Raw genomic sequence first — 15,138 nt, forward strand, 5'->3', positions numbered from 1 at the left:
CATCAAACTTGACACCTTGAGCTGACAATTGACTATAGATTGTGTTGAATTCATTCAGATGATTGGACATAGGTGTCCCTTCTTTCATCTTCAAGTCAACAAGCTTCTTAAGCCAGTATACCTGTGAAGCTGCACTCTGTTTCTCATAAAGATCACTCAGCTTTAACCATGCTTGATAAGCCGACATCTCGTCTGCTACATTGAAGTAAACGCTTTCTGCCAAAGTCAGCATAATGGTAGAAAGTGCCAATTCATCCATTTCGCTCCATTCATCTTCGTCCATATCTTCTGGTTTTATCCCCTTGAGCTTTATAGGTTTTATCTGCTTCTTTTGTACCAACACGTGCAAAATCTGCTGCTTCCACAATGGGAAATTGGTTCCATCCAGCTTCTTGATATTGTAAAGAGCAGTGTTCTGCGATCCAGCAATAGCTACGCTTCATAGTAGTTTACTTTCCTGGGAAAAATTCGGCAGAGTTTCCCCTGTAAACTGACTTCTGAACCAATATCAACCTGTCAAATGAACCAAGAACGTTTCAGATTCTGCATAAATTTCGGCAGAGTCTCCTTTGTAAAATGGCTCCAGTGTACTAACAAACAGACCAAAAAATAGCTCAAAAAACACTGTCTCTCTGACACTGTAAGCTGCGGGTAAACCTGTCCTGCACCTGTACTGTCTCTCACTGTCCTGTCACTGTCCTGTAAGCATAGCCTGCGACAATGCCTCCACGCCAGTAAAGCAAAGATGCAATCCCAACTGTCTAACTCACAGTCAATACATCCTAGCTGCCTATCTAAGGGTGCTCGAGGGATCGCTCCAAGACCTATATCACCGAAAGGATCTCAACATTCGAGAATCCCCCAGCTCAATAAAACCTCACTCGACCCTCAACAAAGGTTGTAGTAAATCTGACAATACATAGACTTCCCACAAAGTCATACATCCACAAATTTCCCACTGTATGCTGTAACCGCTGCAGCTGTTGTTTGCTGCGTGACTCACAGCCAGCAAACCCTCAACAGACATACATCATCTCTGACAATACATCCCATGTGGAAGTACCTGCAATGTCAGGTTGAAATCTGGAATATCAAGCAACAAACACAAGCTACCTGATGAACTAGTGGATGTCGCTTACAGTCTGTGTGTAGATGCGCCCGTGTCGTATGTGACATGCCTCCAAGAACTGTGAGCCGTCCTTCGATGTGTAGACAGCCACAAATCAACACTCTGGTAGTGTCAATATCCTCAACACCTGCAGTCGTAGGCCGAAAACCCCAAATTTGTAGAGTCGGAGCTGCACCCGCTGAGACTACGTAGTCGAAAATGGCCTGCGCAGAACTTTGTCAAAGCCGAACGGTGACCGAGCTGACGCCGTGTCTTCGCCTGTCGAATTTCACTCCAATCTGAGCTGGTGACTCTAGCCTCCTGCAGTGCTGCCCCGAGCCTCGATCTGAGCTCTGATACCAGTTGAAGGAGTACGAGCGGAAGTGCGACGCGAGAGAGAGTGCGAGAAGAAGAGCACGACGATATGGTGAACTCGCTCTACTGTAATGTGTAGAGCATAGTGAGTTCTTATTAGGTTTTTACAAAAGAATATGTGTACATACCTGGCAGCCCGCCCACTTACTTGGGCGACCACATTGGGCTTTATACCCCAACAACATATGCACGTACACACACACACACACGTGTGTGTGTGTGTGATATATATATATATATATTCCTTCATCTTGAGCAATGAGCAAGATATCCAATGCTTGGGGTAGCTCAAAGGCAATGAAAGTGACATTTAATCAAGACAAAGACCTAGGTGAAAGTGAGTCCAATGAAGGACAATCAAGGAGAGAAAGTATTGCCAATATTTGTAACATGGGAGTGCCTCTATAAAACTCCTTTTATGAGGAATTTAGTTAGGGTAGGCTTTAGCCCCTAGCCTTTTGGATCTTTAGTCATTTTTCTAAGTGGGGTCCATGCCTTAACATCTCAAATAATGCACATGCAAACTTGGATGTCAATGTTATGTTTGCTCCTGTGTTTGTGTTGAACTCTCATGCATTGCCTGGTATTGAGGTAGAGTTAGAACACAATCCCTCAATGGATTATGGGGGCAAGTATCATTGTTGAGTTGCAAATCTAGGAATCCTACGAGTTGGTAGATGCAACACTTTGCAAGATTAGTCAAGTCCCAAAAATACCAAGACTAGTCAAGTCCCAAAAATAGCAATCTATTTGCAGCTTTACAATTGCTTTTCAAGCCCTGCGCTGCAAAATCTTGAGAGAACTTCCCTCTTTGTCGCACTTATGTTGCATTGATGAATTGTTACACGTGTTGTAGGCTTGTAACCATTTCTAGCAATAGATGCAATCTGAAGGACATTGAAGTGCTCCATGTCCTCCCTGCGGGAGGGCCTAGACTATGCCAAAATTGAACTTTTAAAGGCTTGAAGCTTAGCTTGGGCCCTCAACTTTCAAGTTATCTTTTGACTACTTAATCTTTTTGTGATGCACACACCATTTAAATTTGATTTTCTTGTGTTTATTAGTAATGCAATAGCATATTCTAGAGCTTTTCCAAATTTACAAGGGTTGATGTGAAATTTGATCATTTTTCTCTAAATTTGTTTTTTTTGCGCTATGGTATGACGTTGTAGGAGTTAAATATCATCTTTTTTTACGTTGTTGCAAGGAGTCTAGAAATTTGACGAAAGAGAAAATTTCTGTCTCATTTGAGGTTGAGGAGGTTCTTGCCTCTTCAAATTATGTCAAACCGTTTCATTTTAGGATGAGAAGGATTTAAGTTTTGCCTCCTAGGACGACCTGTTTGCTTGACAGAGCCTCGGCCGTGCGAAACCCCCCTTCTGTTTGGAAGTAATTTGTGAAATTGTGATGGTTTTACATTCAATGCAGCTGTATGTGATTTACCCAGCCCATGCCTCGCGGAGGCAAGGCTATGGAGACCTTCGCGCTGAAGGCAGTACTCTCTATCGCGTTTCTTTTCATCATCAGGAGCATGATCCGGCCCCCTCCTCTCATGCAATTCGTCGTCAGCATTTCTGAATTAACCGTTCCCGACAACGGCTTTGCTCTAGAAGGTGCCCTCCATGCGCAATCGGCATCCCTAGCCATCGCTGGAGATATGCCTTCAGAGAAGGAGACTTTGCAGAATAGGTGAGAGAGTCGTAGTCATCTTTGTGGTGCAAAAATCACAATGCCACAAAGGTGCTGATCGAGGATCCAATTGAGACAATCATCTGGGCAGACTCTATTCTCTTCCTGAGCATACATAGTAGTTGTACAGTATAGCAGTAAGATGAAGACTGTTATAAGCAGGCTTTATTTTTGAAGCAAGAAATTGTTGCTCTTTCTTTCCTTGAGGGAATGCCTTTGGAAAATAACTTAACATCATCCTCAAGCATTTAGTTTGTGTGGAGTCTTTGTTCTGCATGTGAGTCTTCCGAAGGCTTCGATCTGTCTATTCTTGGGCGTAAAACTGCTAATTTTTACTAGGAAATCTTGCTTAGAAGCGCAAACTTCAATGATAAAGTGCTTTCTCATATCATTTGTTGCAGCTCGGTTGTCTCAATACCTGAAAGTGGATGTGATTCTCAATTTAAAGTCGTGGATTTTATTGGTGCTCCCTACGGGAATTCAGTTCTTTCTACTCTGCCACATCCAGCCATTGTTCTTGAAGACTATACTTATGACCCAGGGCATGCTCCGTTTCCAAGTTGCCATGCATCCACCATTGTCGAGGTACATTAACCACACTTTCCCAAGAGATCTATGCTTACTTTGCTCAAATTAGTGTCTCAAGGAAATTTCTATTCTAGGAGTTAAGCCTGTGTATGAACATACTCAACATTGCTTGCATTTGTTCAAAGAGGAGTAATAGAGTCATCTGAGCTTGAGCAAATTGTTTGAGGTAGCTGATTTGCATGTAGTTGCAAAGATCTCGTATGGGAGTCCTCGGAGCATGAGGCTTTGAAGATACATGATAAAGAGTTACCAAAGTAATGATGGGGAAGTATACAAACTCATTCTAGAGGTAGTCTATTGGCATAGAAGAGCTGTATGAAACAGAGATGTTTATGTGGCAAATCGCTAGAACCTGACAATTCAGAGTTGTCTGCACGGATAAGGCTGACATAGCAGATTTTCCAACACTAATGATTTGAGCAAACTACGCGCGCACACACACACACACACACACACGACATTCAATGAGTATTTTATTGTGTGGAAAACCAATCCCAAGAGGAATCTCCTCAACTAAAGAGACTGACAAGTGGCACTACAAGCAACACAACACGATACTCTGGCTGTGCCGAAGGGAAGGTAACAATAGGTTGCCTCTTTTAATGTTCCAACAACTTGCTCCTAAACCATAAGAAAGAGCGTGTCCTGTTGTTGAATGTCGTGTGTGGATATCCGCCCCAATTAAAATTAGAAGAGTAATCTTGGAGCGTGTACCTCTTGTAGCATATCAAATGCCCAACGATTGTGACTGTTGCAAATACTGCACGATCCAAAGAGCTTGTTGCCATTGTGGCTTCATGGGCTTCCATGTAAATGAATTAAGAAGTTCATACTTTAAATACTTGAACTGAAAGAGAACTTAACGCTTGAGATGAGAAATAGTGATGCGGAGTTTCCACTCAGAGGCATTGGCCCCTCAACTAGGCGCGCGTACAACTTTGTAAAGCATGAGGCCAAGGGCTTACAAATAGATTTCTTGGGGGAGCCTTTTAGAGTTTGGAGTGGGCTCTCCCCAACACTATATACTCAATTGCTTTAATAATTATGGCGCCCAAGAGGTCTGGAAAGTCAATTGCTTTCAAAACTACTGCCAAGAAGGTGCAATGTCAAACTGTGTAATAGACTTGGACACTCCAAGCCGAAGATCTACAGCAACATACGTTAGGGAAACTGAACAATTGCGTCCCTTCTCGGTATTTCTTTATTATTATGCTTCTCAAAGTACAATGTTTGGACTCTTGAGGGTCCTCCTCCTCTCAGTGCTCCCACGAAAAACTGAGCAGAGTGAGGCCTTGGACACACTTATAAAGGCCCTTGGGCACACTCAAAAGAAGTTGCATGAAGAGCAAGAGTTCTAAAAGCATTTGGTGCCCAAAAGCAAGTGCCCTATGGGTTGTCCGTAAAACGCGGAAATCCATATGGGCCACGTTAGCAGCTAGCGTCAAACAGGGAGTGTCCGCACAACAATGCCACGTCAGCAGCTCGACGCAAATTTGGTTCCCTTCTTTATTTGTAGAGGTTCTAGGCCACTCTGCCAATTTCTATAAGCTGGGATGGGTTTTGAAACCTAACCCCTTCTGGGCCACTCAACCATAATCTGCAAGCTGGTGAACCTTCTTTTGCCTCTTTCGCTAGGATTTTGACCCCTTTCTGTCCGGGCTCTGACCAAGTGCGCGAGTTCCCTCGCGAAGAAGTGCCTATGGAGCGTGATTCCATCGTGACAAGTCGCTATTTTTCTCTGTTTTCAGCCCATAAACGTCGTAGACGGGGCTGATTTACGAGAAGGAACCCGAGAACACACCTCTTTTGTGTGTAGGATTGGAAGAGAGGATTTTCTATGTAGAGATATCTTTTGGGGAATTGCTTTTCGAGAACCGAGTTGCGTTTTGAGCATCGAGACTTTGAAGGTAACGATTTTCATGTTATGATCTCTAAGTATTTGTTTGCAGGTGTACTTCCTCTTAGTGAGGGAGTAGGAGCAAAGGAAGGCATGAGCCTCTGCAGGAGAAAGCGCTCTAAGAGCAGATCCACGGATTGAAGAGAGGTAGACTCTCGAGATGTGATCCGGAAGTTGAAATTTCCAAGGGAAGGACTTCGTGTCTAGGAAAGCGGAGTTATTTTGCAGGAAGAGGACTTTGGAAACAGAGTTAGAAAAGAGTTGTAGGGATGCCATGCCCTGAGTCTGGAAGGTGAGGTCCAGAGGCGAGAACCTTGATTCTCGAGGATTTGGAATAAGGAACGGAAGTTCCTTGGAATAGGGTTTTGCCCTAGGAATAGGAAGCCGAGGCTTCTAGGAACTATCAAGTCTTATTCAGAATTCTAGAACGAACGTGGTAAACGTTCGGTTCAAGTGCTTGTATAGACTTCTCCTCAGTAATAAAGATACTATTACGGGGGGGGACTAGCCCATCTTCTGGTCCCTAGTATTGTGTCGATCTTCTCACTCTCTATCTCTCTCCCTTTATCTATTTCTCTCTCTATATACTTTGGCTTCAATATTAAGTGATAAATTCTATTTATCCGAGTCTATTCTACATTGCTATGTGCTCCCGTTTGTGACAGTGTGGATCTTGATGCGATTGCTAAATATGTTGCCAAGAATCATGGTCCTAGATCTTGATGGATTTTTTATGTGATTTGATTTGAATGTGACTTAATGTTCAGTGATTGTCGTCTTTGTACAAGTGCTAGATTTGTGTCGTCTAGTGCGTCGGTACTTAGGGTCAATGTCTATTGAATTGGTTTATGGCTTGTGTCTGATTTTGCAGGCGTAATTGAGGGCGATTACAATTCTTTCAAGAAGGGGGTATGTCACAAAGTGATGACGTGGCACGACTACTCGGACACCAAAGTCATTTCATAAGTTGTTCCAACTTATGGGTACCTGTCGACTGGGCCCAAGGAACACAAGAAATCAAAAAACGCTGATTGGACAGTTGTATGGATTTTTCGCAAATTGTGCTGACAAGTTGACGTGGCAGCCATACGGATTTCTGCGTTTTGCACTGATAGGTGTTGATGTGGCAGGCTGTACAGATTTCCGAAAATTATGCTGACAGCTTTTTGGGCCAGATACTTTTGAGTTGAAGATTTTCATTGTACTGCTTTTGGGGCTCTGCCCTTGGGGCATCCCTTGTAAGAATAAAAGAGCCCTTGGGGCCTCACTTTGCAGAGCATGTGGACGCAGAGTCTGAGAGCAGTCTCTCTGGAGTTGTACTTTGAAATGATTAACGATAAAGAAATACCACAAGGAGCGCCAGATTTTGGGGCCAATACCTCTGGGCACGGAACTACGTCGGGCCAATACCTCTGGGGCCGTGTCGACCTCTGTCTCGAATTTTGTGTGTGTGAGAGAGAGAGAGAGAGAGAGAGAGAGAGAGAGAGAGAGAGAGAGAGAGAGAGAGAGAGAGAGAGATTATCGTCCTTGGAGGGCAGATACGCATAGTTACATGGGACGGCGGGTCGGGGTCGGGAACGGGGTCGGGACGACAAAAGTCAGGAAACGGGGACGGGGTCGGAACGGCAAAAAAGAAAAGAGAGTTTTTTTGGCATTTTTTGACCTACACACATGCCACACACATAGAGCATCACTTTGACCATAAATTTACACTAAATAGACCAAAGACCACGAGTCATATAGGCTGAAATGTGCTAATAAAACATCGATGATCGATGGATACAAAATGAGAAGTGCATGCCACAAGGGCTCAAGAGTCAAAAAGCCTAAAGGACTTAGGACAAGCCTGAGGCCTCAAGGATAACAAAAAGTACAAAGGGCTATGTAGTACGTAGAGTCGTAGACTCAAGAGTCTAGACTCGAGAGTCGAGTGATCAATGATCATCAAACTCAAGAAGTGCTCGCCTGCTGAATCTCCACATCGTTGTCGTAGTCGAGGTCGTCAGCAACGTATGAGGGCTCCGGCTCGGGAGGCTCGCATTGAGGCTCAAAATCCTCCTCTAGCTCCTCCAAAAGAGTATCGGCCATAGATGGATTCTCTTGTGCCATCTCCCACTCAGTGAAAGGATCTGCCTTGTGTGTGACGCTCTTGGCAAGCATGCGCAAGTTAGCGCTCACAAACACCAAATCATTGGCCCTCTGAACGCCAAGGCGATTCCTCTTCTTAGAGGCAATGTGGCTGTACACACTCCATAGTTGCTCCAAGCAACTAGTGCTACATGCTTGGCTAAGGACACGAACAGCCAAGCGCTGCAAATGTGGGCCATCTCCTCCATAGTCCTCCCACCACAAAACCGAGCCAATCTTGTTGCGATCAAGCTGTGCATCTACATATCCATAGGAGCCCTTCTTTTGCCTGTAGTTGAGTAGCTCGTCTCTAATCTTGCGCCTAATGTCACTGCTAGGCTCAAGGCGCTCCAATGCAAGCCGCCATCCTTTGCTCACCTCCTTGTCGGTCTCTTGACGCCTTCCTTGAAACTCAGGGTCAAGCACATAAGCTGCCGCATGAAGTGGAGAGTAGTATCCATTCCACCTCGACTCACACAAGCCATGAATCTCCGCATACTGAACAGGGTCAGGCACAAGCTTCTCAAGTGCCTCTATCATCCGATCCATGGCTTCGTAGACTTTGCCAATGCATGGCTGCAAGCCATCCACCACTCGAAGTAGGTGTAGAATAGGCTTGACCATGGCGTCAAGAGTCTTCACCTCCTCCCACCAAGCGGCGTCGTCGGCCCATTCTCGGCATTTCAATCCTACTGCTGATGTAGACTCTGGCATGGCCTGGAACTCATCACTGAGAAAGAGGCCCCTTAAGGCTCCGCCACATGTAGACAAGCGGCCTAGCATAAGCCAATTGAATGCAAATCTTGTCTCTGAATATTTGAGCAAAGACAAGTGGCTCCTCTTTGAGAATTCATGGCGCACTTTTTGATGGTTGAGCACAAAGGAGACAATTCGAGAGGCGTCACCAATGGTGGGTGAAATCCATGACAAGTTCCCTATGTCCTTGAGGAGGTTATTGAGGCAATGCGCCATGCAAAATGTGACATGGATGCTGGGATACATGCCCTCAATGATAGCTCCGGCTGCCCTATTTGACGCCTCTCCATCTGCAACCATACAAAGGACATTCTCCGGGCCGGTGATCTCTATGGTGCTTGTCCACTCTGCAGCAAGCATCTCGGCGGCCTTGCCACTATCGGATGCATCATGTGACTCCACAAAGTACATCTCCCCCCGAGAGTAGGCCACCACCCCGTGGATGGACCGCTTGCGGGTGTCGCTCCATCCATCTACAAGAAGAGAGACGCCATTGGTCTCCCACAAATCCTTTGTTGCTTGGGCCGCTTGCTCCACGGCAAGCTTCTCTTTGTCAAGGAGGGTGGTGCGAAGCCTCTCCGATGAAGGTGGCACATAAGAGGAGCCATATTCCCCTATTTTCGTAACCATGGTTCGAAAGTATGGAGACCTATCCACACAAAATAGAGCATGTTGCGTTAGTATGGAGAGTCGAGAAATTATAACCCATTATGAATACAAAATGGAAGATTGCAATGTGCATATGCCAAGGGAAACTCACCGCGAAGCATGGAAGGCAATGTGGTCGTGGAAGAAGAATCGGGCAACCGACCTATCTACCTCTTCCTTCAATTTAGGATTCCAATTTTCGTTGAGAGTGGTTTGGCGATGCGGAAGGGAAGAGGACGGTGTAGATCCATGGCTCTTGAAGGTTCGAGAGATGTCGTCAAGGTTGGCTTCCCTTTGCTCTCGCGGTGTCGCCGTGGCGGAGGGATCAACGGCAACAAAACGGCCCCTCTTGGCCGCTTCCGCAACCTCATACACTGTGAGTTTCTCAAGAAGATCCAACCTCTTCTCGGGAGCTACATGAGGGCAAAACTTCACCTCGTGACCGGGTTCATGAAGAAGATGGGCTCGCACTTTGTTTGAACCACCCGATCTCTTGTATGGACATAGCTTGCACGTCCATGGTCTTGCACCGCCACCTTTGCCACGTGAGCTAAAGTCGACTTCATCCCACCACGACCACGTTTGCACGGCGGGCCTCCTTCGAGAAGAAGCGGCTTGAGAAGTGGAGTTGGCTTGAGATGACATGATGGTGGAGAGACTCGAGAGAGTAGAGCTTAGAAGTTAGAAGGGTTAGAGGAGAGCTTGTGTGGAGAGAGAGTAAAGGAGAGCTTCAAAGTGGGTAGAAGAGGGAGAGGAGAGCTTCAAAGTTCAAACTTGAGCCTTGAGCTTGAGGGAAATGGAATGAGCATTGAGCATTGAGACTATGAGTATTAAGAGGCCCAAGGGAGCCTTTTATAGCCTCCCAAGGGCCAAGGCTTAAAAAATATGGTAGTTGGGGCTGCACAGAGCCGTTGCAAACGGTAAAAAACGGTCACTTTTTTGAATCCGACCCCGGCCGACCCCTGCCGTCCCCGTCCGACCCCGGTCCGTCCCCCCTGCGACCCGCCCGTCCGGCCCGTTTTCCGTCCGTCCCTCGGCGTTCCCAGCCGTTCCCGGCCCGGTTACGGCCGTTCCCGGGCCCTAGGGCCCGTCCCCCCCGTCCCCTGTAACTATGCAGATACGACCTATGGGACCAAATGAAATACATTACAAAGCGGCTCATCATATGATTGATACAACTCAGTTGGGTGAAGTATATACTGGAAATTCTAGCTTTTGGGAGACTAATATAAAACGGGAATAAGGAGGGGTAAAGTGAGAGAGAGAAACCTAAAGGGTATCTTCGGCCAATTGCGGCGCGGTCTTCTTAGAAGTTCGAAAATCTTGGATGATAGCTCGTCTATTTTGATAGACTGCCCATTTGCCTTGTTTGCGGGCATCGTGCGTCTTTGTGAGCTCGCTTTCTTTGAGTTTGAGTTGATTTGTTGTCAATTTCTCGGCAATTCAGCACTTTGTTCCCTTGAGGAAGCGTGATTGGCGTAATAGCTTCTGACGCTCCTCTTTGTCCTTGAGGGTAAGGGTGCATTGCGCGGGTGGCAGGCGCCTTTGTATCAATGATCAAGGAGACTGCGCTGGGCTCGATGCTGACTGGTTGAAGTATTTTATTAACCTTGATGATTGCTTCTTCAAGAGTGTCCTCGTTGATACGCCAAGGTGATGGGAACCCCCCAATCCTTACCTTAAGGCTGAGGGATTCCCGCAATTGACGTTCTGTAAGGGTTGCTTGTAGCTCGGTGTCGATCCTCTTTGAGAGAGAGAGAGAGGGAGAGAGTTGAGAGAGAGAGAGAGAGGGGCTCTCCATGCTGATAACAAATTGCTAAAACAAGTGACCAAGGGTGGTCCAGCGTGTAACTGACATGCTTGGAAGGATAGACCCAAGGTACACACAACTGCTATTGCTGTGCAATGATCCATCTGTATCTATGGTACGATGTTTGTTATGGGGCTCAAATGATTCGTTCTGCCAATTGCATTGTGTAGGCACCAACTACAGTCGTGAGTTTCTCAAGGTCAACATGTTTGTATGTGCAAAGCAGTTTTCTTTGTTTAATGTGTATATTAACATTTTGGTGCTTCGCTCTCTTTTTATGTACTATGCTGCATTCCTATGTTATTAGTGTGAAGCAATACTTGATCATGATATACTGTGTTGCAGGTTGAAAAGGGTGTCTTTCTTGCGGCTTATTTTGGTGGAACATATGAAGGTGAACCAGATGTCAAGATTTGGAGCCAACTTTATAAGGTTGTCTCTTTTTTCATGGGAATGCTACCTATCAAAGTGAAGAAACTTTATCGGGTTCTAACTCCATGCTGATGATTTACATGTGAAAATGCAGGGTGGTGTTTGGAGTGAGCCAGCAATGATTGATGAGGAGCCAGACATGCCTATGTGGAATCCAGTGCTCTTCAAGATGCCAGATGGCCAACTTCTACTCTTTTACAAAATTGGGCCAGAAGTGCAAAAGTAATCAGATTTATCCATTGGAATGTGCATTTATGCATGTTTCCACCTCTCTATGTCTAATAAATCTGATTATAAGCCTTCACAGTCACCACATGATGGTGTGAACATCCACAGCATCCTAGTGATAAATTCTGGGGCATGTATCTTAGGATTTCTATTTAAGCCAGCTATAGTAGCACAGTTTCACATTGAACTGCATGTTTTAAATCAACAGTGTTAGTGCTAGATTTTAGCATGGACGTTCACGGCCATCATGGCCTGTTGTATGTACACACACTCTATTTTTTCTTTCTATTTTCTCTATCTTATGGAGGCATCTAGTTAAAGTGTACTCAGGTGAGCAAAAGAGAGAAATCACATAAGGAAGATTATATGAACATCTTGTAGAGGCCAAAAACACTGACGTATATAAGACAAAACCTTATGCAACTCAATTCCTGTATCCTCCAGGTGTCATAAAACATTAAAATGAAAACCGGAATATGGTTTAATTGGTCAAGTGTAATGGATACAATCCTCAATGAAAAAAGGAGGAGGGTGGGAGGCGGGGGGGGGGGGGGGGGGGGGGGGGGGGGGGGGGGGGGGCGGGGAGATGAGCTAAATGTAATCCTAATCAGTCCCATCCTGTGGTAAAAAGTGGTTGTAGACTATCAAATATTGGGAGCCTTGTGTGAAGACTCGTAGGATGGCCGCGAGATCAGCACCACCTCTCGTGGAGGTTGTGTTGCTGGTGTCACAAACGGGAGCGCATAACAATATAAAATATACTCAGATAAATAGAATTTATCTCTTATTATTGAAGCCAAAGGATATAGAGAGAAATAGATAGAGAGAGAGAGATAAAGTGAGAAGATCGACACAGTACTGGGACCAGAAGATGGGTTGGTCCCCCCCCTTAAAGAGTATTCTTTATTAGGGAGAATCTTTTTACAAGCACAAGAACCGGAGAAAACCCCTCCGTTCTAAATCTCTAACTCGATGGTCGTTCCTTCCCGTAAGGGAAATCCGAGCGACAAGCTCTCAATCCTTTTTCCGTATGTACTCGGAGTTGAGACTCCGCAGACAACTTCCGAATTCCGTTTCCGGAATTCCCAAGCGTAGGCCGAAGCCTTCTCGCTTCTCCTTCGCGATGAAGTACTTGCAAACACACACGCATACACGCGACAACAATTCGTATGGCGAATCCACAATAGATACATGTCGCTCTTGCGCGGGAAAAGCGACTTCCGTGCTTCGTAGTCTCGCGATCTCTCGCGGCAGAGTCTTCTCTTGCTGACGCTGGCAACCCCTTTCAGTGAGGGCATGTGGTGCTTTTATAGCTTCTTCGCCACGGCACGAATAGCTGCTCGCGTAGAGATCGCGGCATTTGTTTTTTGTTTTTTTTTTTTCAAAAACAAATATTTTTTTTTTCCGGTTTTTTTCTGTTCTACCCGAAATAGGGAGAGAGAATTCGCTAGCTGATCTGTTGCCTTATTTATCAGATGGCTGCCCACTTATTAAATCGGCGGCCGGCGTATTTTAAAAATAGTCTGAATCTGCCAAAAACTCAATAAAACCTTATAAGTTAAAAACAATGCTTTCACATCACTTCCCAGGCGTCCCTGGATGCAATCACATGCACGGATGCAATGCAAACATAGATTCCTCGCGGGAAAGCGTTTGCTCTTCCTGGAAAACTCGTTAAAATTTTCCGCTTTTTAAGAAAATCTTCTCAGAACCCATCTTTATTCTTGTGCTTGCGTCTTTACGCGTATTCCTCTTTTCCTGTTCGGATTTCCTCTCGACTATGGATATCCCCTTTCCGATGCACCCGTCACCCACCTTGTGACGCATCATGAATACCCAGCACCTAGTCCTTTCCTACCGAACTTACAGTACAATCCCCTTCACGATGCTCTATGTCACCCATTTTATGACGCATCAGAGATGTCCGTTCCCGCATGGTCGGATACTTCTTCGATGCTCCCTGTCACCCATCGGATGTGACGCATTAGAAGTACCCGTTCCTGGTGGCCTTACAGATATTCCCGTTCACAGTGCTCCCGTCATTACTTTGAATGACGCACTAGGAATACTCTGTACTCGGATGTCTCCAGCGAGAAAAACCCTCTCACTTAAAATTCCAATAATTCATCTAGAATTATTTTCTTGGTGTTCCAAGCGAGAAAACCCTCTCACTTATAAATCCCATAATTCATTTAGAATTATTTTACTGTCAGATAAAGCCAATTTAGCAACAACTGGTGTCATGCTCTTATCTCCCAAATCGCTGATGTAACAGACTTGGACACTCCAAGTCAAAAATCAATCGCGAGAGCACCAAATAACCACTTCAAAACAATTCACACAATAGATTTACACTGGCCCGGCGGAGTTCCGTGCCTAGAGATATTGGCCCCAAAGACTGGCGCCCCTTTTGGTATTTCTTTTTGTATTAATCAATCATCAAAGTACAAGAGAGCGGTTAGGGTTTCACTCTCAAACTTTGCTTCCAGATGCTCTGAGAAGTGAAGCCCTCACCACTAATTTAAAGGTTACAAGGGATGCCCAAAAGCAGAGCCCCAAAAGCTTTTAAGATAAAAAGCATCAGTTCTCTCTCTCTCTTAGAGAGTCTTTAGCAAAATTCGCGTCGCTCATCATTTTCCATTTTTTTTTTCTCAAGCCTCCGCGATTTTCAGAAATTAGGGTTTCCGGCAAAAATTAGGGTTTTTGCCGTCCGCCACGTCATCACTTTGTGACATTCCCCCCTCTTGAAAGCATTGTAATCGGCCGCGATTACGCCTGCAAAACCGACAAAAGCCATAAACCGTCTTAGCAGACACTGACTGTTAGTACCTACGTACTAGGAACACACAGCTAGCACATGTACAAAATCGACAGTCACATCACACGACATTAGAGGACATCACCAGACATCACAGGACATCACATGGCATTCAACATTCATTCGGATCTTAGACCATGATTTATCGGCAATGTAGCTAGCAATCACATCTAGGTCCAATCGGGACCTCATCGATGTCTGATTGACTAACCCCTATTGCAACCATGTCTATTCGAGATCAATCAGACCAAAATGCTGCAGTCATTTCGTCTGTTAGTTCCTGCACTCGCAAGAAGTCAAGAACAAATCAGTATTATAATCAGGAATTCCATTTCATAAAGTCATCCAGCAGAATACTGTCAGCTCTCAGTATCCCTGAAGCTCAAAGAGACATCAGTGACTTTAGTATCAAAATCAAGGCATCTGTTGACAAAGGAGCGGAGTAACTCCCCTCTTGTGCATCCCACTGCACCAGATCTTCGGCCAAGCTGAGTTTCTGGGTTCCGTTTGGAGTAGACTATGCTAAACCAAAACATCGAGGTAAAGTTTCACAATCCGAGGAGTATCTGCTAGGTCCTCCTCCTCCATCCACTTCGCATCAAATGCAGGAAAGTTCTTGAACTTAACCAAGAACCGCCTTCGGACTTTACCTTTCTTCGTAT

At 45.3% G+C, this 15,138-nt stretch overlaps 1 protein-coding gene across 3 annotated transcripts in view; it reads left to right on the top strand.

Moving 5' to 3' along the window:
* Positions 1 to 2,844: 2,844 nt before the first annotated feature.
* The window catches only part of LOC147423934 (uncharacterized), a 119,348-nt gene continuing 107,054 nt past the window's right edge, over positions 2,845 to 15,138 (top strand). Inside the window, exons 1-4 of one of the 3 annotated variants that reach the window (XM_086500910.1) lie at positions 2,845 to 3,172; positions 3,574 to 3,757; positions 11,344 to 11,430; positions 11,525 to 11,652. In XM_086500910.1, the coding sequence (XP_086357036.1) occupies positions 2,934 to 3,172; positions 3,574 to 3,757; positions 11,344 to 11,430; positions 11,525 to 11,652 (638 nt within the window). In that variant the 5' untranslated portion in view covers positions 2,845 to 2,933. The remainder of the gene's footprint in view (positions 3,173 to 3,573; positions 3,758 to 11,343; positions 11,431 to 11,524; positions 11,653 to 15,138) is intronic. The other 2 variants (XM_086500909.1, XM_086500908.1) reach the window with 2 other exon arrangements.

Source organism: Adiantum capillus-veneris, chromosome 26 (genome assembly GCF_014529385.1).
Source record: "Adiantum capillus-veneris isolate H3 chromosome 26, ASM1452938v2, whole genome shotgun sequence".
NCBI lineage: Eukaryota > Viridiplantae > Streptophyta > Polypodiopsida > Polypodiales > Pteridaceae > Adiantum > Adiantum capillus-veneris.